The sequence below is a fragment of the Callospermophilus lateralis genome, chromosome 1 (genome assembly GCF_048772815.1).
Source record: "Callospermophilus lateralis isolate mCalLat2 chromosome 1, mCalLat2.hap1, whole genome shotgun sequence".
Classification (NCBI taxonomy): domain Eukaryota; kingdom Metazoa; phylum Chordata; class Mammalia; order Rodentia; family Sciuridae; genus Callospermophilus; species Callospermophilus lateralis.
In genome coordinates, this window is record NC_135305.1 from 145352502 (window position 1) to 145378541 (window position 26040).

At 51.4% G+C, this 26040-nt stretch overlaps 1 protein-coding gene across 1 annotated transcript; it reads left to right on the top strand.

Moving 5' to 3' along the window:
• Kctd10 (potassium channel tetramerization domain containing 10) lies at positions 1-26015 on the top strand. The gene is made up of 7 exons (XM_077105225.1): positions 1-79; positions 5694-5907; positions 13895-14064; positions 17297-17383; positions 17685-17737; positions 19263-19458; positions 23437-26015. The coding sequence occupies exons 1-7, from the start codon at positions 77-79 to the stop codon at positions 23659-23661; spliced, it is 948 nt and encodes a 315-aa protein (XP_076961340.1). The 5' UTR covers positions 1-76; the 3' UTR covers positions 23662-26015.
• The last annotated feature ends 25 nt before the right edge of the window (positions 26016-26040 follow it).

The following is a 26040-nucleotide window of genomic DNA, read 5'->3' on the forward strand; positions in this document are numbered from 1 at the left end:
CCCCGGCTCATGTAAGCTGGGTGTTTCCTGCCTCTCTCAGTCCGGATTTGGAGACTCCGTCGTCCTCCGACTTTTCATGGTAAGGAGGGCGGTGCCCATCCTGTAGGGTCTCTGGACGGCCAAGGGAGCCGGACAACGGCCGAGGGGGAAGGGATCGCGGGGAGCGGGTGATGTGGCCGTGAGAGGAGAAGCGGCCGTGGGGGGTGGGATGGGGGCAAGGCCGGATGGGGGAAGGGCCTTGGTGGCGAGTTGGCAGGGGCTGGGGTCTCTGGCTGTCGCGGATCCGGGACAGGCTGCTTGGGCTTGGGGAGTAGATGCGTATGTGGCTGAGTGGAGGGTGGCGTCTGGGGTGCTGGTGTCTGGGTGCTGTTTGAACACGGGAATAGAGTACTATGGGAACAAAGAGGTGTCATTGTAAACACATTTGGGGTGGGAAATGGGAACTTGGGGCATTGCGAAGCACAGTAGTGGGGTTCGGAGAGGGTGAAGTGGGAGTCATTGGAGCAGAGAGTTTGGGGGTCTTTGAGGTGGTAGCTGGAGTCGCTGGGTTTGGAGGAAGTGGAGAAGGGGCTCCCAGGTTGGTCTGAGGGCACAGGCAACAGGGAGCCGGCAGGCGGGTGTGCAGGTCATTGCTTGGAATTCCAGGCAGGGATGCCAGAGTCTGAGGTCAAGGTACCTTCACCATGCAGTGGAGCCTCAACTGGCACTTGGGCACCTATCCAGTCATTTCCTTTGAGGCCCTAGGTGGCCAACCTCAGGAGCCGAGTGTGTCTCACAGTGCTGTCTCACCTGTGGGGAAGGTTTCTGTTTACTTGGGATCCTTCAGGGTCTGTTCCTTGTCCTTGGGTGGGGGTGACCAAAGTTCAGCTCAGATCCTCTTTTTCCTTGTTTGTCACTTCCCTAGAACATTGCCATCTTTAGGGAATATCACTCCCTGAAGAAAAATGAGTCAATCTGTGTTCCTTTTCGATGTGCTCTATTTTGTGCAAAATAAGGGCCATCTGAGCCAGTGGTTCTTAAACTGGTCCCCAGACCAACACAGCATCACTCCCTGGGAACTTGTTAAAAATGACCAAATTTTCGAGCCCTATCAAGATGGTCCAGGGCCAAAGCCCATTGATCTGTTCTCTTAAACACTATAGGGATTTAGAGTAATGATTTCCTGATTTGAGCTCTGAAATGAAAAGGGTGTGTGAGTTGGAGTCAGAGGGCTTATGGTTTTGATTATAGTTTTCTCCCATAAAACGTGGCATTGATGGTAAAATCTTCCTCACTAGACTGTTGAGAGAACAGTCTCTCATTAAACTAAAGATGGTCCATGTTTGTGTGCTAAATGGGAACACATTCCATGGGACACTTGGAATTGGCAGTAACTTCTTATAAGCAAGTTTTGGATGCAAAATAACGCCACAGTTATGTGACTGATTCAACTTAGTTTGGTTGAAATGGTACAGCAGACTTTCTTGAGTTGTAGTAATGCCCTCGGTTTGAATAAGTGTCAGGCCTAATCTAAATGAAGTTTCTTAAATTTCCCTGCTGTAAGGATCCCCACACTTATATTTTTTTCTTCACAACCCCCTTGATTCCTAGATCAAGCTGATTAAACACTTTACTTAATGGTCGAGCTCTGGTAGCTCCTGAAGAACTTTTGATATCGTTTGAAATCTGAATGACCTGAAGAAATTTTTACACTCTAGTTACAGAGCTGCCACCTCTACCCTTCTCAAAGATTCTGATTATCCCAGGCAGATACCAGTGTTTATTAAGTACACCCAGGAGATGGGTTCTATTAGCCAGGGTTAGGAACAACTCGTCTTAAAGCTTGAAGGGTAGGAGGGAAACTAAGGACTAGGTGCCAAGTGCTTTAACTTTCATTCCCTGGGGCGGGGGTTTGAAGATTATGGCTTTAACACTCCATTTTACAAGTTAAGAAACAGAAACTTGGGTTAAATAGCTCATCTGAACGTCATGCAGGCAGTGGACTGGGAGGACTGGGATTGCCATGCAGGTTTGTTTCCCTATACACACGAATGAGATAGTAATACAGGAATTTGGTACTTTTTTTTTTCATACTGTACTTGCTTGGGTCTCCGTTCAAGACAATGATTTTTCTTCCCTTTAGCTGATTTTTAGTTTTTTCAAGCATGTATACAGTTACTTCTTGCTTGTAGCTCTGAAGTGGGAAGGGGGCCTTGCTTTTATTTAGGGTGCTTTGGTTTGTTTTTAAGTGAGGGTCATAAATTCACAGAGGCCAATGGAGCCAGAAGTTGGAGAGCTTCTCTAAGACTTAATTATAGCCTAATTAAGGGTCTAGAACATCTTAAAATGGCGGCTTGCAATTCTTAGCTGCACCTTAGAATCATTTGGGGATTTTTTTAATTACCATAGGTTGGACCCAGACATCAGTATTTGTAAACTCCCTTGGTGATTCTAATATGTGACTAGATAGAGAGCCACTATTTAGAATCTGCAACAGTATATTCAGGGCAGATGGGAAGGAGAGAAGCCTAGACTTACCCATCTAACTGGAATAAACTTCTGATTGAATAGAGTCCCAAACCAATATCTCAAGTATTAATTACCTCTCTGCCTTGTAACCATTTTGTTTTCTCCCATTCCACGTCCCCAACCTCATTAATAATGAAATCAAAGTTTTGAAAGGAGCAAAACAGCAGGGTCCCTGTAGAGATGCAAGGGGAGACCTGGCAGTAGAGAGGGTTGCTGTGAGAGGTTTATTGTCCACTGCTTGTGTCCCCAGTTCACTGAAACTCGAGCTCAGGGATATGAACAACAGCCCAGGCCCTCTCTCCAAGATTTCTCCTGGTATTGGGCTGACTGATGAGATCTCTCCTTGATTAACCTAAAGTCTGCCTTTATCTTATAGTAATTCAGTCTGTCATTAAAGCTAGAAAGGGTCTCTGGAGAGAAGATAATTTGAGCCTTTGTGAGCATTCCCAAATAATCCTGATTTAAGTGTTTCCTGTTTGTGTGATGACTCTGAGCCGGGTTGTGCTGAGTGCTTTGTGTCTTTCCTGTGGCAGGGAGGCGAGACTGGTGCCCCTGTTTGGTAGATAGAACTGGATTCATGCATCTGCTTGTGTTCCCATCACCACCACGTGGCCTGGCTGGGGACTGAAACTCAGGTCTGGCTCCTAACCTTTAACCACACATTGCCTTCCACCTTTTTTCAGAGATCTATATTATACATTTAAGGAAGGGGTGGGCCTTAGCTCTAAGTATACCACAGGTGATGGGCTCCAGGCCAGCCAGGATTTGCCCATGTCCTTCCCTTGTTCATCACTGATGCACCTTCTGGCTTTGAGAAGGGACCAACTATCTCTGGACAGTGGTATCTGAATCCACAAAATGAAAAAAAAAAAAAAATCACAGCTGTCTACTAACATTTCAAAAAGTCACGAGCTGATAGAAATGAATTGCTGAGGGGGCTTGGAGGGTCCTTCTAGAGCCCTGGAGTATTCTGTTTTGACTGGTCCAGGACAGCACAGACGTACAAATTGATTACACGTCATCCAGCTGTACGCTTAAAATACACTTCATTATATGCAAATTACCTTTATGAAGGTACTGGGCACCCAGAAAAAGTGTACGAAGTATACTTTGTTTTTTTTCTTCATGGTAGCTGCCTTGTAGCGTGTTAGACCATTTTCCATGAACATATTTGGGGATACTAGAAAAGTATTTCCATTTGGGGGCAAATTTCCCTACCCCCCCCCAAAAAAAAAGACTCCTCAAAGCCACATAAGCCTTTTTCTCTCCAAGTCTTCAAAATTTGGGGAAACTCGTTATTCCTATAAGCTACTTCTGTCATCACGTGGACAGAATTTTTTTGGAGGATATGGTGGCCATCACTGTTAGTGTAGGGTCTCTGGGGACCGATTTCAAAGGGAAGCTAGAAGGGAGAGGTCATTGCTTCCTTGTTGCCTGTTTTTATGTCTGGCATCAGGCCACAGAGACTCCAGGTGAGCTCATCCTGACCTTTGAAGACTTCCCTTCTTGTATGTTTTCACTTGAAGAAGCAGGAACAGTTTAAGAAAACACTTACTTGCAGGAGGCTGTTTTGTTTTGCTCTTGCAGGAACCTCACGCAAGTTCCCCGGCCCCTCTTGTGCGGCTGGAGTTGGGGAGGGTTGGCCAGAAGAGTTGGGCAACCTTGGTTGGCATGTTGCCTGTGGCTGTAGCTCAGTCATGGCCTCTGCTATTATAGGTTGCCATTGTTTCATCCCCTATCCCATTTAAAAAAACAAACAAAAACCCCCCAGCATTTCTGTTTTAAGCGTAAACATAAAAAACATGTTACTGTGGAATCTCCCTGGAAAAAATAGAAGGCATGAAGAACATAAAAATGTTCATTTTTTCAGTTTAGTTCAAAAAAGTTCTGTGGCCTCAGTGCCCTCCAATCGGAACTCACCAGGAGCATACCTGAGGTCACACACAGCTGTGTTTGGGTTTGCATCTGGGTTTGCGTGTTTGTGGCACTGAGGAAGAGCTGGAGAGCATCTCACAAAGAGCAAGTGGGACCCTGCTCTGTGTTTCAAGTGGCTAATTCTGTGATTAGGTCTCAGAGACTCCTGTCCTGGAGGTGGGAGAACAGAACTGGGCCAGGTCTGTCCTTGGTAAGGACGCAGCAGTTACCTGCATTAGCCTGGATGGGGGATGTTTGGTCATTTGATGTGGATGATGTTCATGTTGTTGTCTCCAAACATGAGTGTGGAATCATTTTGTTCTTGTCTTGTGGCAACACAGTCACAGAGTGGTCTCCTCACAGTGAAGTGCTGTGAACCTGGTCATGTGCCGTGGGAACACTGAAGCCTCCCTGTGAGGGCCAGGCCAGCGTCTGGAGGTCAGGGCCGCTTTCTCTTTCTCAGTGCTGGGCCCCAGATTGGACATCAGACCCAGCTCTAGAATTTTATCTATTTGTTCAAAAAATGTTTTCTTGGAGTCCCTGCATACGGGCTGCAGTCTCTCTTCCCAGGCCTGCTTAGCTCAGACATTTGTCTGTCCATTTCTTTGGCTGAGTGTGCACAGGAGCTGGCAGTGCTGTCAAGAAGACTCACAAGTTCTTCTTTTGAGGACAGCACTAGTCCAGGAGGCCTCTCGTTCCGTAGAAACCTGCTTCCAAGAGTTTCTGTGGTTTAGTGCTCAGAAACACTCCCTCTACCCCAGAAGTGTTAGGCTGGGAATTGGGATCCCACTCAACTTCTTGTGAGCTTCCTTCATCTGTAATTTAACTGCAAGATGCACTTGTAATTGCTTGTTGGTGTGTGGCAGTAGGACAGGTAGAGAGACCCAGGCAGTGTTGGGGGCCAGTATGGGATACAGCGAGGGTGTTTATTTGAATGGGTATTAGGCAGTCCCTGTATCACAGGGTCAGGGCAGACCCAAGCTGTGGAGTCAGCAGCCAAGGCCAGTGCGTGAGACTCTCTGGGTGCAGGTTAGTGCAGACCGGGAGGTGCGTGCCCCTCTCCATAGGACAGCCAGTGCCCTAGTTCCCACCAGTGGTTGCCCTCCTGACCCAGTTGGCCTCTGACTTTAAGAGAAGTCAGAAATCCAGATTTTTGCAGTGAGCTCTGAGTTGCCAACCTTGGAAGCACCATGCAGAACCCACCTGGAGGCCAGGTTTAGCCCCTGGGCTGAAAGGGGTGATGGGGTGACCTGTGTCTTCTCCACTGGCAGGAAGAGATGTCAGGAGAAAGTGTGGTGAGCTCAGCGGTGCCAGCGGCTGCTACCCGCACCACTTCCTTCAAGGGCACGAGTCCCAGCTCCAAGTACGTGAAGCTGAATGTCGGGGGAGCCCTCTACTACACCACCATGCAGACCCTGACCAAGCAGGACACCATGCTGAAAGCCATGTTCAGTGGGCGCATGGAGGTGCTCACCGACAGTGAAGGTAAGCCACCGGCTGGCTGCTTCTGGTTGTGCGTGCATGTGTTTGGTTGGGGACCTTCGTCTGCTTCAAAAGGCCAATATTAAATGGGCAGTTGCACACACAAGTGTGACTTGCAGCTGTGTTTAGCATTTTCAGAGTGTGTAGGGAGCCCTGAGAGTCCCAGGGAGACCCGTCTAGTTTGTGGGGAGTGGTCAAGGCAAGACTTCCCTAGGAAGTGATATTGGAGCTGAGACCTGATGAATAGGAGTCACCTGGGCAGGGACTCCTAGAGTCTCCATCTGGTTGTTGCTTTGCTGCGTGCCTTTGAGAAAACCTCTCCCCGGGCCAGGCCTGGCTTGTTTCTTTGCAAAGCTGTCTTCGATGGTTCTCTTCCTGTCCTGTGACTTCAGAGTGACAGTCATCCCTGGAAGAGGCATAAGTACTTTCTCTGGACCCCCATCCTCCTAGGACAAACGCATTTGTCCTGACAAAAACTCACAGACCTGGATTTGAGCCCTGGCCCCTCCATTAGTATTCAGCGATCCTCACCAAGCGGCTGAGCCTTCTGATGCCTTTTTCCTTATCGATGCCCAGCCCTCGGTGTGGGGGCTGTTGGCCCATAGGAAGGATCTGGAACATGATGTTCAGTGTATGTGCTGCTTTTTTTATGGGAAGTCCTGTTAATAAAAAATAAAATTTTAAATGTGTTCCACCTGAATGAAACTAAGCACCTAGCAGGTGTATGTCCTTACCTGGTTGGTAGGTTATATGAAGTTTCAAAACACCCCCGTCCTTCATTCCTTGACCTGAGAATGCTTTAGACTAGGCCAGGCCACAGCGAAGCTTTACGTATGTTTCTGAGACTGGCCTTCTGTGCCAGTTTTCCCCACTCCCCACTTCCAGGGATGTGGGCCTGGGAGAGTGGGAGAGTTTGGACCTGTGAGACCGAGACCCTAAGCCTGGTATGCCACGTCTCACTGTCTGACCTTTGTGGGGACAGCTGGCTAGTCAGGTATTTCCCACTGTACCTTGGAGAAGGCCAGACCGGGAGTGGGGTGGGGCACTGGCTCTGCTTCCCTGTGAACTTGGATTTCCGGTCAAGTAGCAGGTAAATCAGAGCCCCAGGGCCACTGTTGTACCTCACCGGAAAAGGCTTGGTGTTTTATGAGTGGGCGGCTCCCCTGGGCTGGCACACCCTGCATTGCCTGGGAAATCTAGACAATAACCCCCAAGCAGCAGGAGGAAGCAGAGGATCTGAGAACCCAGGATTCTTATGGTTTTTCTTGGGCCCTGCCCAGTCTCCTGGGCGGGGCTTAAGAAGAACTGCCAAGCTGCTTGAAGGCCAAGTGGAAGCTCTTCTAGAAAGCCCTCACCTGGGCAGTCTGTGGCCATGTTACAAATGAGATGGAGTCTCCTGCCCCATCCCTCAATTGCACAGAGCATGACAGTACCAGCAGGACTGCTCCTAGAGACGCTGCCGAGGAACAGCCTCGCCCAGTGCTGCCTGCAAAGTCCAGCACCTCAGGAGAAGCAGTGTCATGTCTGACACACCGGTCACATACGTCATAATGAGTCCCTCTTATCAAGAAAAAGCTCTTGGCATGGCATTTTATGGGTGTTATTTGACTTAATCCTCATTGTGACCCTTTGAGTGATTTGGAAATCGAGGCTGCCTTTCCAAGGGGGGAATTGGCATCGCAAGTAAAAATACTTTTTCAAAAGCTGTGGGCGGGCTGGGGCTGGGCTCAGCGGTGCTTACCTTGTACGGGCAGGACCCAGGTTCGATCCTCAGCACCACATAAAAATAAAGAAGTGCAGTAAAGGTGTTGTGTCCCACTACAACTTAAAAAAAAAAAAAAAAAAAAAAGGCTATGAGGCTGGAAAGGCAAATCCCCCCCCCCCCTTGCCAGGGCTCACTCTCATGACGTCTGCTGCCTGTGGTTTGACACGGGCCTGGGTCCCCAGTCAAACCACTGGAGTGTGTGGCAGCCTTATGGGTCACGGGCTGGTTTTGTGCTAAAGCCCTTCAGGGGCCCTGTGAGGGCCTGAGCTGTCAGGTGGAATATTTGGTCCTCAGCCATCATCCCCATCAGGCAGAGCAATCCTGTAGCCCCCAGAGAAAACCCTGCACACCTGACCGGTGGCCTGCTTGTTGTGTGGGAAGCCCTCTTGGGCACAATGGAATACACTTCCTGCATCTTACAGCTTCACCCTGGCCTGGGGGCAGCCGTCAGCTGTAGTGAAGTTTGCCACAGACAACAATGTCAAGTGCACCCGATTAACAAGCTCTACTGCTAGACTCAGTTGCCTAGGAAAGAACAGGGGCTTTGAAGGTCCAGAGCAGTGCGGTATCATGTTGCCGGACATCTCTAAAGGATGCCTGAGAGAGTGGCTATTTCAGGTGAGACCCTGGGCTCCATCTGGGTGTGTGGGGTAGCCTCCATCCCCCTTTGCTCTCTAGCCATCTGCCTGTTGGAGCTTTGACCCATGTACAGGTAATTCCTGAACGGAAGAACGTGGATGTGGGAGTTAGACCTGGGTCAGAGTCCTGGCTCTGCCACATGGTAACAATCACAGCTGACATTGATGGAGTTATTTCCAAGTGTCAGGCATTTTGTGCTCATTTTGACTATTTGCCATTTATTGGAATTGTGACATGGGACAAGTGGCCTTTTCTTTTAGTCTCTCTCCTCATTTTGCAATGCTGGGGATGATGCTTTGCAGGGCTACGGGGATTGAGTGGGGATGTTAGAAGACGCTTGAGGCTGGGTATGGTGGCCCACACCTGTAATCCCAGCTACTCAGGAGGCTGAAGCAGGAGGATGAGAAGTTCGAGGCCAGCCTCAACAACTTAAATGAGAACCTGTCTCAAAGAAGGGGGACGGGGGGTCTTCGGTGTAGCTCAGTGGTACAGCATCTGCTTAGCATGCACTGGACTCTGGTTTTAATCCTCAGTACTAGAAAAAAAAATGCAGTGCCAGATAAATTGAAAAAAACTGATTAACGGGTATCATTATTGACATTATTGATGACCTTAGTCCTCCCTGGGGTGAGGGTGTAGAGAGAAGAGGGAAGAACCCTCTGAAGAGAAGCAGAGTAGGAGGGGATGGCCCACCTTGGCCTTCAGGAGTGGTGTGCTCCAGTTGCTTATAGGGGTGGCTTTTCTGAGAGGCCACTGTGGCAGACAGCAGGCTTTACCCCGCAGTGCTGTGATTTTTACCTGAGCTCTTGTCAATCTCACCAGGTCCTGTGAATTTGTGGTGCCTTTCCTAGTAAGAATTAGATTTCGTGTTGGCACTGCCTGCAGTCGCCTGAGGTCCCTGCGCCTTGGTGTGGCACTCCTCCCACCACATGGTTTGGGTCTTGCCTAGCGCTCTTGGAATTAGGGAGTGCATGAGCTAGATTGAAGAAGAGCCCTAGGAAACTACGCAACAGGTAGAAAGTGCCACCTGTTCTCATGGGCCCTGTCCCCACTGGTCTGTTCACCTGTCTCCCCTGCCAGACATGAGCTCTTAAGGGTCACTGATGGATCTTAACCTTGTCATCCAAGGACTTCAACACTGATACCTGGGTCCTGGCCCAGAGAGCCAGGTGTAGCTGGGGCATTGAGACCTTGAGGAGCTCTCCAGATGACACTACTGTGCTAGGGTTGGGGACCACAGGTGTGGATCTTTCTAGGGATTTTACTATAGCTGTTTGTCCCTATACAACATCCTGCTGGTGTGCTTTAAAACATTGTATAAACGGTGTACTGTGTGTGTCTTTCTTTGCTTTTGCTTATTCAACATTATGCTTGTGACTTGGAACCATGGAGTTTGATCATTTTCCTGTGGTGGAGTTTCCATTCTAGAAACTTGGGGAAGGCGACAGAGCCACATGCTGTTAGTGGCTGTGTGCATTGCTTTCAGCGTCCACCATGAAAAATGTTAGTGCTCCAGAACATTCTCCCTTGCACACGTTTCTCAGCCTTTGCCACATCGTGGCGCGTGCAGAGGATCCTGTCTTCCCCTTGGTAGGTGAGGTGCTTCAGGAATTGCAGTGTTAAGAGCTCACCCACTCCGGGGAGTTCTGCCCCAAAGTGTATTCCCAGAGGGCAAATTGGGACCAGCATCTTCAACTTTATGAGGTATCGCCAGTGCCCTCTCAGGTGGCGCGTCAGCTTGCCCTCCTCACAGTGGCTGGATTTTCGCCAGCACTGGGCACTGGCAACCTTTTAACCTGGGTCAAGCTGGTGGTTTTGATATGATAACCGGTTTTGGGGTTTCCCATTTCCTAATTTCTAGTGCATCAAGTATCTTTTTATAGTTGTTGGTGGTTTGGGTTTATCTTTGAGCTGCCCATGTCTCTTTGCACGTTTTTCATATTATTTTGCAGAAGTACACACTCTGGATCCCGTTTCTTTGTGCTTCTGTGTTGCTTCTCTCCCAACCTGACTTGACCTGTCATTGCTTTTTTAATTAAAATAGCCTTTTGAGACCTCAACATTGTCCTTGCTTTTTACAGTCAAATTTCTTGTTGTTGTTTTGTTTTGTCGTTTTTGTTTCTTCCAGTACTGGGGGTCAAACCCAGGGCTCCATCACTGAGCCCCAGCTACACCACCTCAGTGGTACATAGACATAGGTGACTTCTCTATCGACCCATGGGACATTGGCAGTGTCTGGGGATATTTTTGGTTGTCACAGCTGGGAGTGGGAGTGCTGCTAGAATCCCAGGTCAGTCCCTCTCCCCCATATCAGTTATCCAGTCCCAAATGTCAGCAGAGCCAAGTTTGGAGGCCCTGCCCCCAAGATCGGTGTTCAAGGACGAGGCGGGTTCCTGGAATCTGAATTTGGAAGCAGCAGCTCAGGTAACTTGTAAGACCGAGCAAGCCTGGGAGCCACACAAATGTAGAAGTGTTTCCATATGGCGAGGAGAGCTCTCTGAACTGTCCCCAGAGGAAGAAAGAAAAACCAGGGACGAGATCTCCCAGGGAACGGAGTGTGAGGCGAGCTGTAGGGGTGGGAGCCGGGAGCCGACCCCAGCACCCCTGGCCCCAGAGCAGCCTTCTGCCCTGGCACTCTGGGTGCCACACACACTCCCTCCTGGGTTCTGGAACTTGCCCCCTCCAGATGCTGCCGCTGCCCTGTTCTTTAATGACAATGACAAGACGTGTGAAGGTCTCATTGTCAAAGACCTAGAGCAAATTTTAGTCTACCAACAGACACGCCATGTGCGCTCTATGCATCTAGCGCCCTGTCCTTGTGCTGACCCTTTGGGATACACTGCTGCTGGGCTAAGGCTGTGGCTCAGTGGTAGAGCACTTGCCTAGCGTGTGGGAGGCACCGGGTTCAATCCTCGGCACCACAGAAAAATAAACAAAATAAAATAAAGGTATTGTGTCTATCTAGAAATGAAAAAAATATATATATTTAAAAAAAAAAAAAGAGGAGGAACTACTGGACAGAGCCTGAGTGAAATGCTGATGCCACCTGGCAGGTGAGGGCAGAGCTGGGTTCCAGCACAGGCAAGGGCTCCTAGCCACCGTGCAGTGCTGCACCATGTCCCAGGGCCCAGCCATCCTGCCCTCTGGCCTGGACCCAGAGACCTCCTTAGGAGCCAGCGGCTCCGTGGCACCAGGACAGGCCCCACGGGCAGGAGCTGCTCGATGTCCGTTTGATTTTCTGAGCACAGCCTCAGAAAAGGACGGATTCCTGCTTGAAAGCCAGTCAGAGTGCTGACTGAAGCCTCACGGAGAGAGCGCCTGAGTCCTGTGCCCTTATTTGTCCAAAGTATGATTCCTTCGCCACAAGCATTTCCTGACGACATTCTTGAGCTGGAGCCCAGTGTCACGGTCGGCCTCTTCATTTATGGAAACTCTGGGCTGTCAGTTGGATAATTGATTTTGGGGCCCTCGCTCTTGTCTGGCAGCCGAGTGGCCCACGCTTCAGAGGCGGAATGTGGACGGTCTCTTCCTGACAGCTGAGTTGAACTGGCTGCTGTTTCTCTTTAGCCCAAGGTTCTGCCAGTTCCCGACTTGTCCTGATGGTTCTGGTTCTGACCTCCCCGTTTAAGTGTGTCACTGACACCCTGGGACTCTCTCTGTGGAAACACAGGGAGTGAACCTCCCCCAAAAGATCAGTCGGGAAGATAATACCATCTTTCCACACCTCGCCAGATTTTTGGAAAAAAATATCTGATCCTGGGTAACAGGTCCCAAGCTGGTAGCCCGCGGGCCTAGTTCAGCCTGGACCTGCATCGTGTTTGTCCTGTGGTGCTTGCTCAATTGGTGACTTTTTCTTTGTAAGTTACTTTATAAAGGAGATTCACAGAAGAACCTGGTTTCTGGCCTTTCTTGGAACAGCAGGGTGCAGGCAGCCCTGGCCCTTATTCCTGCCGGCCACCCTTGGCCAGGGGTGAGAACACCCCTGGGTGGGGGCGGGGCCGCGCTCCAGCTGCTGCACTCATTTCTGCAGCTTGCAGGCCCCTGTGGGCAGCTGAATCAGGAAGATATTAAGTCCATATTTCGTTGCCTCAGATGTGGAAAGAAGCGGGGGTGGGGGTGGAGGGACATGTGGAGGTCACAGTCGGGGCAGGGTGAGCGACCATTGCCAGCAAAGGCCTCTTCCTTTCTCAGCACCCGGGTGGCTCCAGGCTGTGTCTTCTGGTGTTCCCTCCAGCTGGCACTCTCCCTCCTGCTGCACTCGGGACACCATGGCGGGTGGCAGACCAGGTGGAATACCTGGGAGGGAGGAGGGCAGCCCTTTCGCAGAAGCCCAGGGCCAGTGAACTGAGTAGTGTCATAAGTTTCAGGAGAGGAATATGGAAGTAGTCTAGTTACCAAACTCCCGATTATTGCAAAAAAAAAAAAAAAAAAAGAGTGCACTAAGGTGAGAGGGGCTAGGCAGGGGCTGGCTGTGGGGGATGGGTACAGTGAGGTGGACAGGCTGTGCCTTGGCGTGTGAAAAAGGCAGATTCGCTGCTCTCCACTTGTGCTGCCCTCTGCCTCTAATATCCAGGGCCCAGGGATTTGAGGAGGACTCAAGTAAGGGAACGGGGGCGGGGGGTGGGGCAGGAGTGCACGTGTCATCCCCTTTCCCCAAACTGGGAGCAGAAGGGAAGGAAATGGGGGAATCAGAGGCCTGATTCTGATTAGGCCTCCTAGCCCCTCGGTGCTGGCATTTTGTCCCCGTGAGGTGGGGCAGAGTTGGTGAAGCCCCTTGCCTCACGTCATCCCGCTGGTTGGCACGGCTGAGGCTTCACAACTGGCTTCTTTTTATACTCGTCATTGTCTCTCGAGATGGTCTTTCTCCATCGCCGTCTTCCCAGGCTCAGTCCTAGCTCCTCCTCCAGATGTCCCACCCAGGAGCGTGGCACTGCAGGGGAGGGATCTTGAACCCCCTCAGGCTCTCTAGTGGAAAAGCAGCAGCTAGTGACAAAATTAAAGAGAATGGTGGGAAACAGCGGGGTGGTCTCCCTGGCCCCAGCCCCTCAAGAACTTTCACTGTGCCTGGTTCCGGTCAGCAGGTGGGAGTGGCACGCTTCTCTCTAGTTAAAGCAGGTTCCGTCCCCTGAGTGTCGGGCTGCTTGATGGCCATCTCCTGAGTTCACCATTTATGTCTCACTGCTGTCCCTGGCCAGTAAGTGCTGTTTCAGGAGTTGTAGATAGGATTTCCTGTGGTCTGGAGAGTGTTTGGGTCACCCTCAGGAGCCTGAGGTCACGTCACAGTCTGGAGACGAGTCTGTGTTCTCCTGGTAATGACTCTACTGCTGCAGAGTCTGACTGGCACCATCCCCAGGAGCCTTCCTCCTGTCAGTGGATGGTCATTTAGTCCCATTTGATCCGGGGGCAGAGGACCGCAGGAATCTGGGCTTGGGCCCCACAGGCCACATCAGTGCTGTGTGCAGGGGGCAGCTGTGGCTGCAGCGCTCTGCTGCTGCTCTCAGGAGGTGGAGGGAGCCAGGAGACACCTAGTTCTGCTCCGTACCTCCCGTGGGAACAGTGCCACATAACCACCCCCTCCCCCCGCAGGCTGGATCCTCATTGACCGGTGTGGGAAGCACTTTGGTACAATACTCAACTACCTTCGAGACGGGGCCGTCCCCTTGCCCGAGAGCCGCCGGGAGATCGAGGAGCTGCTAGCAGAAGCCAAGTACTACCTGGTCCAGGGCCTGGTGGAGGAGTGCCAGGCGGCCCTGCAAGTAGGCACCCCCTTCCCGCATGGGGGCACCAGACATACCTGCCTTCTTCATTTCCCTTCCTCAAAATGGGGGCTGTTCCTCCCTCAGTGAGACATGTGGGCGTTCACCCTGGGCCTCTCCCCTGCAGTCAGAGAGGCCTTCCTGCATTGCCCAGGCCACCCAGCTACTCCCTGTCTCAGTCCCCGTGGTGTTGGGTCGTCTCATGTGCACATGTAACCCCTCAGTAGTGATAGACCCCTCAGGGTGTTAAACTGGACCATTTTCTGGATCCACTTGGAACTTGTTCTGGCTACAGTTACCATTGTTGGGAGCCCAGCAAAGTCTTTACAGACGGACGCCTCTCTCTCCTTGGCTGGCCTGGGGCAGGGCCATTGGGGTCAAGTCTAGCTGGAGTCAAATGCTACAAAACAAATGCTTCTAGACATGGCCGGTAGCCTTTTGTTTCAAGCACAGTCTGCCACGGCAGAGAGTCAGAAGCGTCGCTTTGGGCTGTCAGAGGCCCATGTGTGTGTGTTGGGGGGCAAGGCTCTTGTTTATGTTTCCCCCATGCCACATGGCTGTGTGTGGCCCACTACTGGAGCAGCACCCTAATGCCAGGCTCCTGGAGGCACTGTCCTTGGCTTAGAGTGGCAATCCAATGAATCTAACCAATGTTGCAGCATTTGCATCATTGACACTTCATTGTTAGGTTTGTTAAAGTGAAGCACATGTCTTGTGGAGGAGGTCAGATGGGACTGCACGATCGCTATGGAAGACACCACCCCTCACCCCCAAGACCGCCTCTATCAGCAGTTTTTTGTTTTCTTTCTTTTTTTTTTTTAATATTTTTTTAGTTGTAGTTGGACACAACATCTTTAATTTATTTTTATGTGGTGCTCAGAATCGAACCCAGTGCCTCATGCATGCCAGGTGAGCGCACTACCACTTGAGCCCCAGCCCAGCCCTTTTTTGTTTTCTTTCTTATTTCCACATCACTTGCTTGCACTGCTGTGTATGGGCTTTGCAGTTTTCTGGGTTAGCTGCGGGCATTACTATAAAAAACGTGAATTTAGCTCACACACCACCCTACCCCCCCCCCACCAAGCCTTCTCCCAGAATAGTTTATAATCGTTTTGTTTGAACCAGTATTCAGAGTTTACCTTGTGCAGTGTACACATGGTTAACAGTTCAGCCACAGCTGATCTACTGGCTTGGTTTCCCAGTTGCTCATATTGGACGTTCAGACACATCCCGGGGCCTGTTTCTCTTTGACGTGGACGCAGCCCTCTGGGGTTCTTTCCATTAGGCTGAGGCTCAACCCTCAGGGCTGCCCTCCTCTCTCTCTTTCCTCCAATAGCTCTCACTTTATCTTTTTGTTCTTTCTTGGCCGTTTTTAATTTTTTTTTTTTTTTTTTTACTTCTATCTTTTCAAGCCCTCTTGAAGTTTTCATTTCTGCTGCTCTGTTCCCGGGAGCCTTTTCTTGTTCTTTGAAAGCCAGTTTCCACAGCCTGCTGACTTGTTCCCGAGGCTGCTGCATCTGCTCTGTCTTGCTGATGATGCTGGGTGAAGTTTCCTTCCGCTCCCTTGTCTTCGGACTTCTTCCCCTGCTTTGTCACCTTTTATGTCGGGTTCTCACGTTGGAGAGGCTCCCACGCGTACTCTGACGCTCTTGGCTTCCACTGAAGCTGAAGAGTAAGATTCTGGGAAGGAGGGGCAGCCTTTGTTGTCGTTGGCTGGATGATAGGTTCACTTTTTCAGCGGGTTTACAGATGTCAGACTCGGGGTGCCTTTGGAGGGCGCGTATGGCGATGCTCCCTGGAGAAGTCCTCCACTCCCCTGCTGTGTGGTGGGGCGCGCTTACTGGCTGCCTCCCGGAGTCTGAGGGAAGAGGCTGGGACTCTCCACACCTAGCATGCAGCTGCTCACCTGTCCCCACTGTGTTAGCTTTCTCACTGCTGTGACTAAAGGACCTAACCGTCAAAATTGTGGAAGAGGAAAAGTGTATTTGGTGGCTCGTGGTTTCAGAGGTGTCAACATAGAGACAGCAGGCTCCATTCTTCAGGGCTGAACACTATGGTGGAAGAGTGTGGCACAGGGAAGCAGCTCACATGATGATCAGGAAGCACAGAGAGACTCGACTCTCTGGATGCTACAAAATATATCCCCCACAGCCATGCCCCCAGGAGCCACCTCCTCCAGCCACACCCACCTGCCTCAGTTACCACTCAGTAAATCCCAGCGGGAATCAATTCATTGATTGGGTTAAGGCTATAGCCCAGTCTTTTCTCCTTCCAACCTTCTTGCATTGTCTCACATGTGAGATTTTGGGGAACACCTCATATCCAAATCATAATACCCACTTTTAGAATAGTAACAGTCCTGTCCCCTCTTACGCAAAACACTCCAGGAAAAAAATGGGCCTTCCTTGCTGAGAATGGTGGCACGAATCTGTTATCCTAGTGCTCGGGAGGCTGAGGCAGGAGGATCACAAGTTCAAAGTTAGCCTCTGCAAAAGTGAGGCCCTAAGCAACTCAGTGAGACCCTGTCTCTAAATAAAATACAGAACAGGGCTGGGGATTCAGCCCAGTGGTTGAGTGGCCCTGAGTTCAATCCCCAGTAGAGAAAGGAAAAAAAAGGGGGGCCCTTTTTTCTGTTAGGGGAGAGGGAAAGGATGCAGATCTTGGCATCTCCCTGGTGCTTCTGTGACGTTCCAGCAATCCTCTGCCCTTGCTCCACTCCCTGCAGCGTTCAGAGCTCTTCTCCAAGGACTCTCTGGGCTTCTTTCCTGTCTGCCAGTTTGAGTGTCACTTTCTGCATCTCCGTGGTCACCACTCACCTGAGATCTGCTTCCAGACTCTGAGTTTTGACGTCTCTCGTCTGCTGCCCTGGCGCCTGTCATTCCTTTCCTCTTCTCTTGTCCTCTGAAGTCATTAGAGTGGGATCGTAGGAGCTTTTGATTACCCATGTTTCACCTGCCTGTTTGGTTTTGAGTGTCATCTGGGTGGAGAAAGTGTGTCAAATTGTCGTTAGCATTCACTCAGCACCTAAGACTGGAACAGCCATGGCCCAAGACTGTCCGGAAAATGACTCCTTGTCTTCCCCGTCCCTAGTTCCCTGGTGGGGAGAGTCTTCCCCTCCTCCCGCTGCGCCTGCCCCAGCTCCCTCGCCCAAGCCTATCTTTGCCTGGCATCAGCTTAAAAAATCCAGTGCCCGGCAGGCCTCCTAGGCTGAAGGCATGTTTTGTTTCGGCAGAACAAAGAAACTTACGAGCCTTTCTGCAAGGTTCCTGTCATCACTTCATCCAAGGAAGAACAAAAACTCATAGCGACGTCAAATAAGGTATGTTGGATGCACTCTCCTGGGCTTTCGTTAGCCACCCAAAACCATGGGGATTCTTCTGCCTAAGTTCCGAGATCAAACCGTGTGAAACTGCCTGAGCGCGGCCTCGTGTGGCTCCAGAGCGGGAAGCTGCAACTCATCTCGTGTCGCCCCGCTGCTGGGCCACACAGTCCCCTCCAGCCAGCAACCTGTGCTTGACACCTCTTTGCCTCACGGCAGGGTCCTGGCCTTGGGGAAGTCTGTAGCTCCTTGCCCCAGAAGGCCACATAACTGACTTCTTCCTTTTTCCAACAACCCACAGCCCTCCGTGAAGCTGCTCTACAACAGAAGTAACAACAAATACTCGTACACCAGGTAAGGTGGCCGCCAGCAAAGACACTGGCATTCACTAGAAAACACACCAGCCAGGCCAACCCCTCGGGGTCCCTGCAGATGAGGCTCACCCCTGCGTCTCTGGAACGGGGTAGAGAGGTGGACAGTAGTTACGACTGTGAGATCCAGTTTCCATGTGCCATAAGGTTCACTTTTTAAAGTGTACACAGTTCAGTGGGTTTTCAACTTCTCCACAGTCCTGCAGCCTTCAGCACTGTCTAGTTTTAGGACATCTTCATCACCCTAGAAAAAACCTTCTACTCCTTAGTAGTCACTCATCATTTTTCCTCAGTCTCCCCCCCCCCCCCCCCAGAGCCTTAGTAACCATGAATCTACCTTCTGCCTGTGGATTTGCCTGTTCGGGACATTTCATCTGAATAGGATTAGGCAGTATATTGTCTTTTGTGAATGGTTTATTTCCCTTGGCATAATGTCCTCAAGGTGAACCCATGCTGTAAAGTGAATCACTGTGTCATTTCTTTTTGTGGCCGAGTAATTGCATAGTGTGAGTAGACCACATTTTGTCCACTCATGGGTTGATGGGCACTTGGGTCATTTCTGCTTTCTGGCTGCCGAGTGTGATGCTGCTTTGAACGTTCATGTGTAAGTGTTTTGTGTTTTCATTTCTCTTGCATAAATACTCAGGAGTGGACTTGCCAGGTCACATGGTAACTGAGCTTAGTCATCAAGGACCTGCTAAATAAACTCTTTTCCAAAGTTGCTGCACCCTTTACACTCCCACCAACAGTATGTGTGGGTTTTTAGAATGCCTTTTGGCTCTCTCGGGAATATGTGGCTCTAACACAGGAATTTGATGGATAGAGGGGGAATTTCATGAGGTTATTCAAGGCCCAGGAAGTGACTTAGGATCAAAAGTCTGCTTTGGGCAGTTCCATTCTGCCCCTTCTGGGTGTCAGTGTGGTGCTGTCCCCCACTGGTGCCTATGGTCAGGGGCCCCACATCTGCAGCATTCTGTATCTGGTTGTGCAGGGTAGGCATGTGTGCCACTGGTCAGGAGCATGGGTTTGGGGACCAGAGCTATTTTTTTGAGGCCTAGCTCTGTCATTTATTAGTTTTGGCCTTGGACAAATACCTAATTGGTCTTTTTTTTTTTTTTTTTTTGGTACCTGGGATTGAACTCGGGTCACTCAACCACTGAGCCACATCCCCAACCCTGTTTTGTATTGTATTTAAAGACGGGGTCTCACTGAGTTGCTTAGTGCCTCGATTATGCTGAGGCTGGCTTTGAACTCACGATCCTCCAGCCTCAGCTTCCCGAGCTGCTGAGATTACAGTCATGCACCACCGTGCCCGGTGACAATTACCTAATTGCTCTTTCTTTTCCTTCTTTGAGCAATGTGTACTATAGTGCTTTCCCATGGGATTGTTGTTAGTTGAAATGAGATAAGGGAGACAGTGACCAAATAGGATCCGGTGTGTTGAAGTGCTCAGCAAATAGTGGCAGTTTTTACCAGCTCCTGGTCACTTACTGGATTCTCTTTTGCAGCAATTCAGATGACAATATGTTGAAAAACATTGAGCTGTTCGATAAGCTTTCTCTGCGCTTTAACGGAAGGGTCCTGTTCATCAAGGATGTCATTGGGGACGAAATCTGCTGCTGGTCTTTTTATGGTCAGGGCCGCAAGATTGCTGAAGTGTGCTGCACCTCCATCGTCTATGCCACCGAGAAGAAGCAGACCAAGGTAAGAGGACAGTCCAAGAGAGGACAGTCCTGAGTGGCTGCTCTGAAACACGGGTGTGGAGCACTTCTTCCACTCAAACAAAATAAAGGAGGAAAGCTTTTAAACGCCTTCCTGTCTATGGCTGTGGAAATGAGCACTACCTTGGGGCCTTGGAAAGATGTAAATGTAGGTCTGGGAGAAACAAGCAAATGGACACAGTCATGCTACACCCCAGTCCCTTGCCATGCATACATGTGGTCAGATTTAGCCCCGTACCTCTGTACCGGGCTGTCGGCGTCTTCTCTGATGTTGGCGACCCTTCTGACACTATCTGTGCCATCCCACCGCCACTTCCATGCAACACCCACCAGCATGACCCCATCAGGTCTGGCTCACCAGAGAACAGTGCTGCTGTCAAGACCTGGTCCTCAGCTCTTTGGTCATGACCATCTGTGTGTCCTCCTGTCTGCTGACCGAGAGCTGCCCTCCGCCTGCACAGGGCCTGCATGGCATTCCTTACTTCCCGCCTGGGCCACACGTGGCTCCGACTGAGCTGGACTGTAGATCCATCTTTGTATCCTCCTCTCCCAGGTGGACCTGGCCTCTTCCTTGGCTTCTGCCAAGCCAATCCGTAGAGCAGAGTGCACAGCGAGTGCCGCTAGACCTCTTTCTGCACCGCTGGTCACTGAGCTTGACTCTAGGTCTTCTGCTTGCCCCCCCCCCCTCGGGCTGTGAGAGTAGGCTTGCTTTTTCTTTTTGCTTGTAAATACACTCTACTCTTTCATTTCTCTCTCAACCCATCTGTGGGAACTCTGCTGACCCATGCGGTCAGTAGGTCTGCCTTGCCTCTCGTCACCCACATACCGCCCGATGGCCTCACATTCAGCTCGCTGTTGCTCCCACAGCTTCAAAAAGCAGTAGTTCTGTGGGATTTTGGAGCTGGCCTCAAGCAAAATGCAAATGAAAGAAAATCACAGGAAAAAATCACAGTAGAAATCTGAGCCTTGTTTCATTGATAATTTGGTGAACATTTAATTCACTCACAGAATTAGACAGGTCCAGTGATCTCCATCGCCTGTCACCCGGCTGCAGTGGCTGCCCTTGCTCCCCCTGTGGCTGAGCCTTCCCTACACAGGATTGACTTGTCAACCTGCTGCATTCATAAAGGTTCAGGATGTATCCTGAAAGAAACTGTCTTCAAGGGAGCCACACAGAGGTGGTTTTCCCTCAGAGATGGCAGACCTACCTGCTCCCCTTGACATAGCTGCAGGCCACGTCAGTCCTGCCCTGTTTGTCTTGTGGACTCTCTTTAGGGGGTGAGTTCCTCCCATAGCTGGACCTCCACGTTCTCATGGTCTGGTTGTTATATGTCTGGTTTGCCTCTGCGAGCATCACAGGATATGCACGTATTAAGTGGAAGATATTGAGTCTTCTCCTCTTAGAGCTTAACTAGGGGCAGAGGGATCTGGAGATGAGTGGTTTGGTCCAGCTCTTTGTAGAGTGGGCTGCTCTGAGCTGCCCTGAGCTTGTGGTTAGGAAGCCTCTCAGTGGCAAAGCCGGGGTTGGGGCCAGGCCCAGGGCCTCTCGCCTTGGCTCCTTTTGCTGTGTAGCCCATTCCTTAGGGTCACTGTACCCCAGGGGAACCTGTGACCGACTTTCCAGGGAGTCAGGTTAGGGTGGCCCTCGTAGAATAGGCCACTCCTTCACCTAGCCGAACTTCTAGGAGGCTGACATGTTTTGTTGGTCAAGTCACTGTGCAGGTGTGCTGTTGTGGTGGTGTTTTAGTAATGTCCTTCTTGGCACAGCACTCCACGTGCTCTCTGGCTCTTCAGTTCATCACGCAGCTGTCCTGTCGTCGATGGGAAAGGGCGTGGCTTGCTGAAGTTGTTTGAAGGTGTTTGGTGCCTGTGTTGTCCGTTTGGTTTTTCATTCTGATTCATTGAAGACCAGATAATAACTGAGCACAGAATTTAACTCTCCATTGGTCTGTCTTTCTGTCCTTCAGACTGGATTACTTCTGCTGGCCTCTCCTGTCGTGGAGCCCTTCCAGTGAGCTGAGGGTCCCCCAGTGTTGGCTTTAGTCACTGTAGTTCTCAGTTCTAGTTGTCATTTGGCTCTTTCTACCCCGTCCCTTGCTGGGGCCTGGTGCTGCCCTCTGCTGGAAGAGCATTGCTCTTACTCTCTGGACCACTTTTACAATGGCTGTTTCCAGGTTTTTGTCAGGTAATAGATTCCAGCACCTTGTGTCACCCTGGCACTGGCACCTGTTGGTGACCTTTCTCCAGGAGCTCAGGTTTTCCTAGTTCTTTGTTGCTGGGTCATTTTAATTGTGTCCTGGACATTTTGGACGTCATGCTGCCTGGCCCCCGGTCTTGTTCATTTTCCAGAGAGAACGTTGGTCTTTTTGCTTTGGCAGTAGTTGACCCAGCTGGGCTCAGGCTGCAGGTTCCAGCCAGCCTTCCGGGACTTGTGGTTTCAGTGATAGCTCAGTTTTCAGGAGCTTCAGGTCTGTCCATCCTTGTGCTCGTCCTGTGGCCAGGCTGTGTGGGCAGTGCCCGTTGCCTTGTCCGGTCTTCCCATCTGATGGTGCTGTGGGGGGCAGGTCCTGCGGCCGGGGTGACTCCAGGCATCCTGTGCAGCCTTAGAGAACACTTCCTCAGGCTCCCTTCCTCCCAACTGCCTGAGCAATGTCAGCTTCCCTGGCTTTTCCCTTCCACTTGTCTGGCCAGAGGGCCAGGGCCTCAACTACCTCGCTCTGCTCCCCACTTCCTGTGGCTGAGCCTGTATCTGAGGCCACCCAGTGTGAAGACTGGGGGAAAAATTGGCAGGGGTTCTCCCCAAGCTGCTCAGATGACGGCATTTCTCCTCAGAAGGGAAGGTCCTTGGTCAGGGTGTGGCTCACGGAAGAAGGCTTGCCCAGCGAGTGTGAGGGCCTGGGTTCGCCTCCTGTTGCCACAGGGAAAGGCCTCTCTGAGTCTTGACCCCTGCTGTGTATGGTTGCCACCACAGGTTGGCTGGGGCTAGGGTATGAGAAAATAGAGGGCAGAATACCAGGGAAGTTCCCTGTCCCCATGTCCCAATATACACTGTATTCACCCCTCTGGCCACGAGTGACCTTCTGGAGTTTTCTCTGTCCCAGTGATGGTTTCAGGTTGCATCAGTGCTGGCTGGGGATGGTAAACATGCTTCTGCTTTGGGTTTACCTCCAGTACCACCTGCCCCCCACCCCCACCCATCTGTGCCCCGCTGACCTCTCCGAGTCCTGCTGAGCTGCTGTGCATCCCCTCCTGGCTTAATTGCTTCAGTGAAAACAGGGTGGGGTAGCTCACTCATCTCCACAGAACCTCAGAATCCTGCTTTTTAAAAGCCGAGTCTTGGTTGTGAGTCACATATCTGGGACGAGCCGTGCGCCCTCCTCCTCTTGGAACACTCAACACAACCCCTTGGCAATCAGACGATCCTGTGTGTTTCCCGGGTCCCCAGCTGGTGCTTGTTCAGAAACAGTTGCTTCACAGCCTGCTCTAAGTCGAGGTGGACATGGGTTCAGGCCACAGTGTTAGTGTCAACCTCTTGGGGACGACCTCAATGCCCATCAGTGACCCCTGCCTGATCGCTTCGTCCTAATCCCTGAGGTGGCAGAATCTCCAAGCCAGGCCTGGGTCAGGGTGGTACATGGGGATCTGCAGGGTGGCCACCTTTGTGTGAGCGTGAGGAGGTCCACATATGTTCACACGCGTGGGTGTCAGGGTAAAACGAAGCCTGGCCTCAGAGGGAAATGGGGGGTGGGAGGCCTGTCCACCGTGTCCCCTTGGTGTCTGGTGAACGTAGCACTGTGTGCAAGTGTCGTCTACTGAAAACAACAGCTGCCTTGACAGTGGCAGCCTTCACTGTCACCCCGGGCCTGTGGGGTGCTGGTGGCCTGCTCAGAAGTACAGGTGGGAGCCAGCTCAGGGCTGGGGGTCATGCTAACCTGCCGCCCTGTGTTTTGTGGGGATACAGGTTGAGTTCCCTGAAGCTCGGATTTATGAGGAGACCCTGAATATTTTGCTGTACGAGGCCCAGGATGGCCGGGGACCTGACAATGCACTCCTGGAGGCCACCGGTGGGGCTGCTGGCCGCTCTCATCACCCAGATGAGGACGAGGACCGGGAGCGGGAAAGGATCGAGCGTGTACGGCGGATCCACATCAAGCGGCCAGACGACAGGGCCCACCTCCACCAGTGACCAGGCGGCCGAGCCACCCTCCCGTTCCCGCCTCCCCGCCCCGCCACACTCAGACCCCGTCAGGCTTCAGGCCCCTCCACCCCTGGGGCCTGAGGTCCTTCTGTAGCAAGCCACGTGGTTATTTTGCTGTTTCTTGACCAGGCGCCTGGGTGGCTTGGACCCAGGCGTTCGTGCCCCTTTGAACCAACCGCCGGAGGCTCTGCGTTCGCAGGGAGCCGAGTCTGCGAGCCGGGTTCCCGGCCTCAGAAGAAACGTCTGAATGAGTGGAGTGTTGAGAACTTTGTCGCAGTATTTATTGTTGTGGGTGTTGACTACCTATTAGGGCTCCTTGGGTGACTGACACTCCCTAAAGGTTCACGTGACAGTTCCTCGGTGGTCCCTGCACTGCCTGCTGGTGACCCTCTACCCTGCGCAGCCTGCCTCCTGGCTCCTAGGCACTGAGCAGGCGCTCCGCGGCTCTGCGGAAGTGCCTTGTGTGACAGGGCTGTGTGCTTGGCACTTACTGACAGGTACAGCTTAGAGCAGTGCAGCTGGGACCTAGGGACTCCTAGCTCCCAACTGTCCCATAGCCTAGGCCTTCAGGGGACGCCTCTAGCTGCCTTGAGCTTCCCTCCTGGCTCCCTCTCTGACTCCTGCCCCTCCCGGTTGCTGTCCTTGACCCACTCCATTCCAAGAAGGTCACCAGGTGTAGCTCACAAGGTGCCGCTCCAAGGGCCCACTCCTCTCGGCCTCTTCCCTGTGGAGCTGAGCTTGTCTTCCCCTGTGGTGACAAATTAAGTGTGGCCCCAGCTGCCTTGCCGGCTTGGCATCAGGCGGGGACCCCTCACACCCGCCTCAAGGGAGCTTGCCTGTCTTGGGTGGCTTCCTTGTGATGAACAGCCGTCCCCTGGAGAGCCCCTTATGTCTTTCTGATTTCTATGCAGAATACAGTGGCCGTCGGTGAACAGGTGAGGAGGTACAGATACCTTTGGGTCCCTTTTGTGTTCACGTTTGTTGAAGGAATGTGTGTGACTGTGGGTGGGGATGTGTGCATGTGGCCCTCGGTGGCCCAGGTTGGAGCCTGGCTGTGGCAGGTGCTTGTGTGGGACGGACTTTATCAGTCACCTACCTCCCAGCTCTCTGTGCCTGCACAGGGACAGCAGTGAACTGTGACTGACGGATGGCTGGTTGAGACAGGTAGAGTAGTGACAGGAGAGGTGTGTGGCAGGGACGATGGGTCTGTGTGCTTCCTAAGGGACCGTTGCTGTTCTATACCAAAGGTGTCAACGTGGGCAGCCTTTGACAGGCGTGTTCCTAAGGCGATTGACTTTGTGTGTATCTCACGGGGTTTACACCTCACCTTCCTGTGCCTTTCTTTTGTATCCAGCAGTGACTTTGAAGTAGAACTTTAAAGCAATCATAACGAGCCTGAAAGTCACTTCCGGTAGGCGCTTTGTGAACTGTTGTGTGGGGAACTTTTCTATTAGGCCATTTGCATTTTATTAAGTGCTGGGACAGGGAGCTTACAAAACGTTTCGTAAATATTTTATACTGTGTGAGTTTTAAACGCCAGCCTGTCACTGGGGCTAAACTTTTTTAGAAAGTTCAGGTGAATGTGAGTCCTGATGTTTTCTAGAGGAATGGAAAAGCCATGTGTGAGTTGTTTGGTGAGCGTTTGTGTGAGCGAGAGCTCGAGGCGCGTCTGATGGGCCCTGTGCCTTGGGCTCTGCCTCCCTTTTCCTCTGACTTGGCACCTATAGTTTTTCGTTGCTGCTTCCCAGGGATTTTGAACACGTCTGTAAAACATTCCATGGTGAATAACACTGTTGGCTGGTCCAAGTTCTGCTATCAGATACTCTCTACAAAGACCTGATCTTTCTGATGCCAGCACCCAGGGCAAAAGTCAGTATTTCTGAACCATCCGAGTAAAACAGTGGCCCTGGGATTGGTGAAGAGGAGGGTTTTATTATGTTGTAGTAGCTTAGCCTTAAAACAATGGGAACAGCTTTTGGTCTGTGGTGATCAAGTTCAAGTCATCTGACTGTGGTAGGGGCTTGTGCCTCCGACCACACCTGGCACATCCTCCTTTGCTGCTTCCTGCGGCTCAGCTGGCTGACCTCTGCAGCTGCCCCACCCCTGGTGTCCGCCTGGACCTGGACCCTCCAGCTGCTACCCAGCATCCTCATGGGACACCGCTCACCTGTCCCTCTGGAGTGTGCATTGTCTTTAGGGCTCCACCCAGAGTCTCCAACAAGTTAAGCATGCCATTGGCTTTCCCGTCTGTGCTGAAGAAGATGCGTAAGTTCTAGAAGTGGACACCTCCTTGTGCAAGCATTTGTGGGTCTATGTAAAATAAAAGTCCTATTCTGCTTCTCTTTCCATGTGATTTCTGGGTCTTTT

Bases quoted from the DNA above. Each gene is read 5' to 3' on its own strand.
- Kctd10 (XM_077105225.1), top strand. The intron at 14,065-17,296 runs GTAGGCACCCCC...TTGTTTCGGCAG, and splicing joins AGTGCCAGGCGGCCCTGCAA to AACAAAGAAACTTACGAGCC. The intron at 19,459-23,436 runs GTAAGAGGACAG...GTGGGGATACAG, and splicing joins CCGAGAAGAAGCAGACCAAG to GTTGAGTTCCCTGAAGCTCG.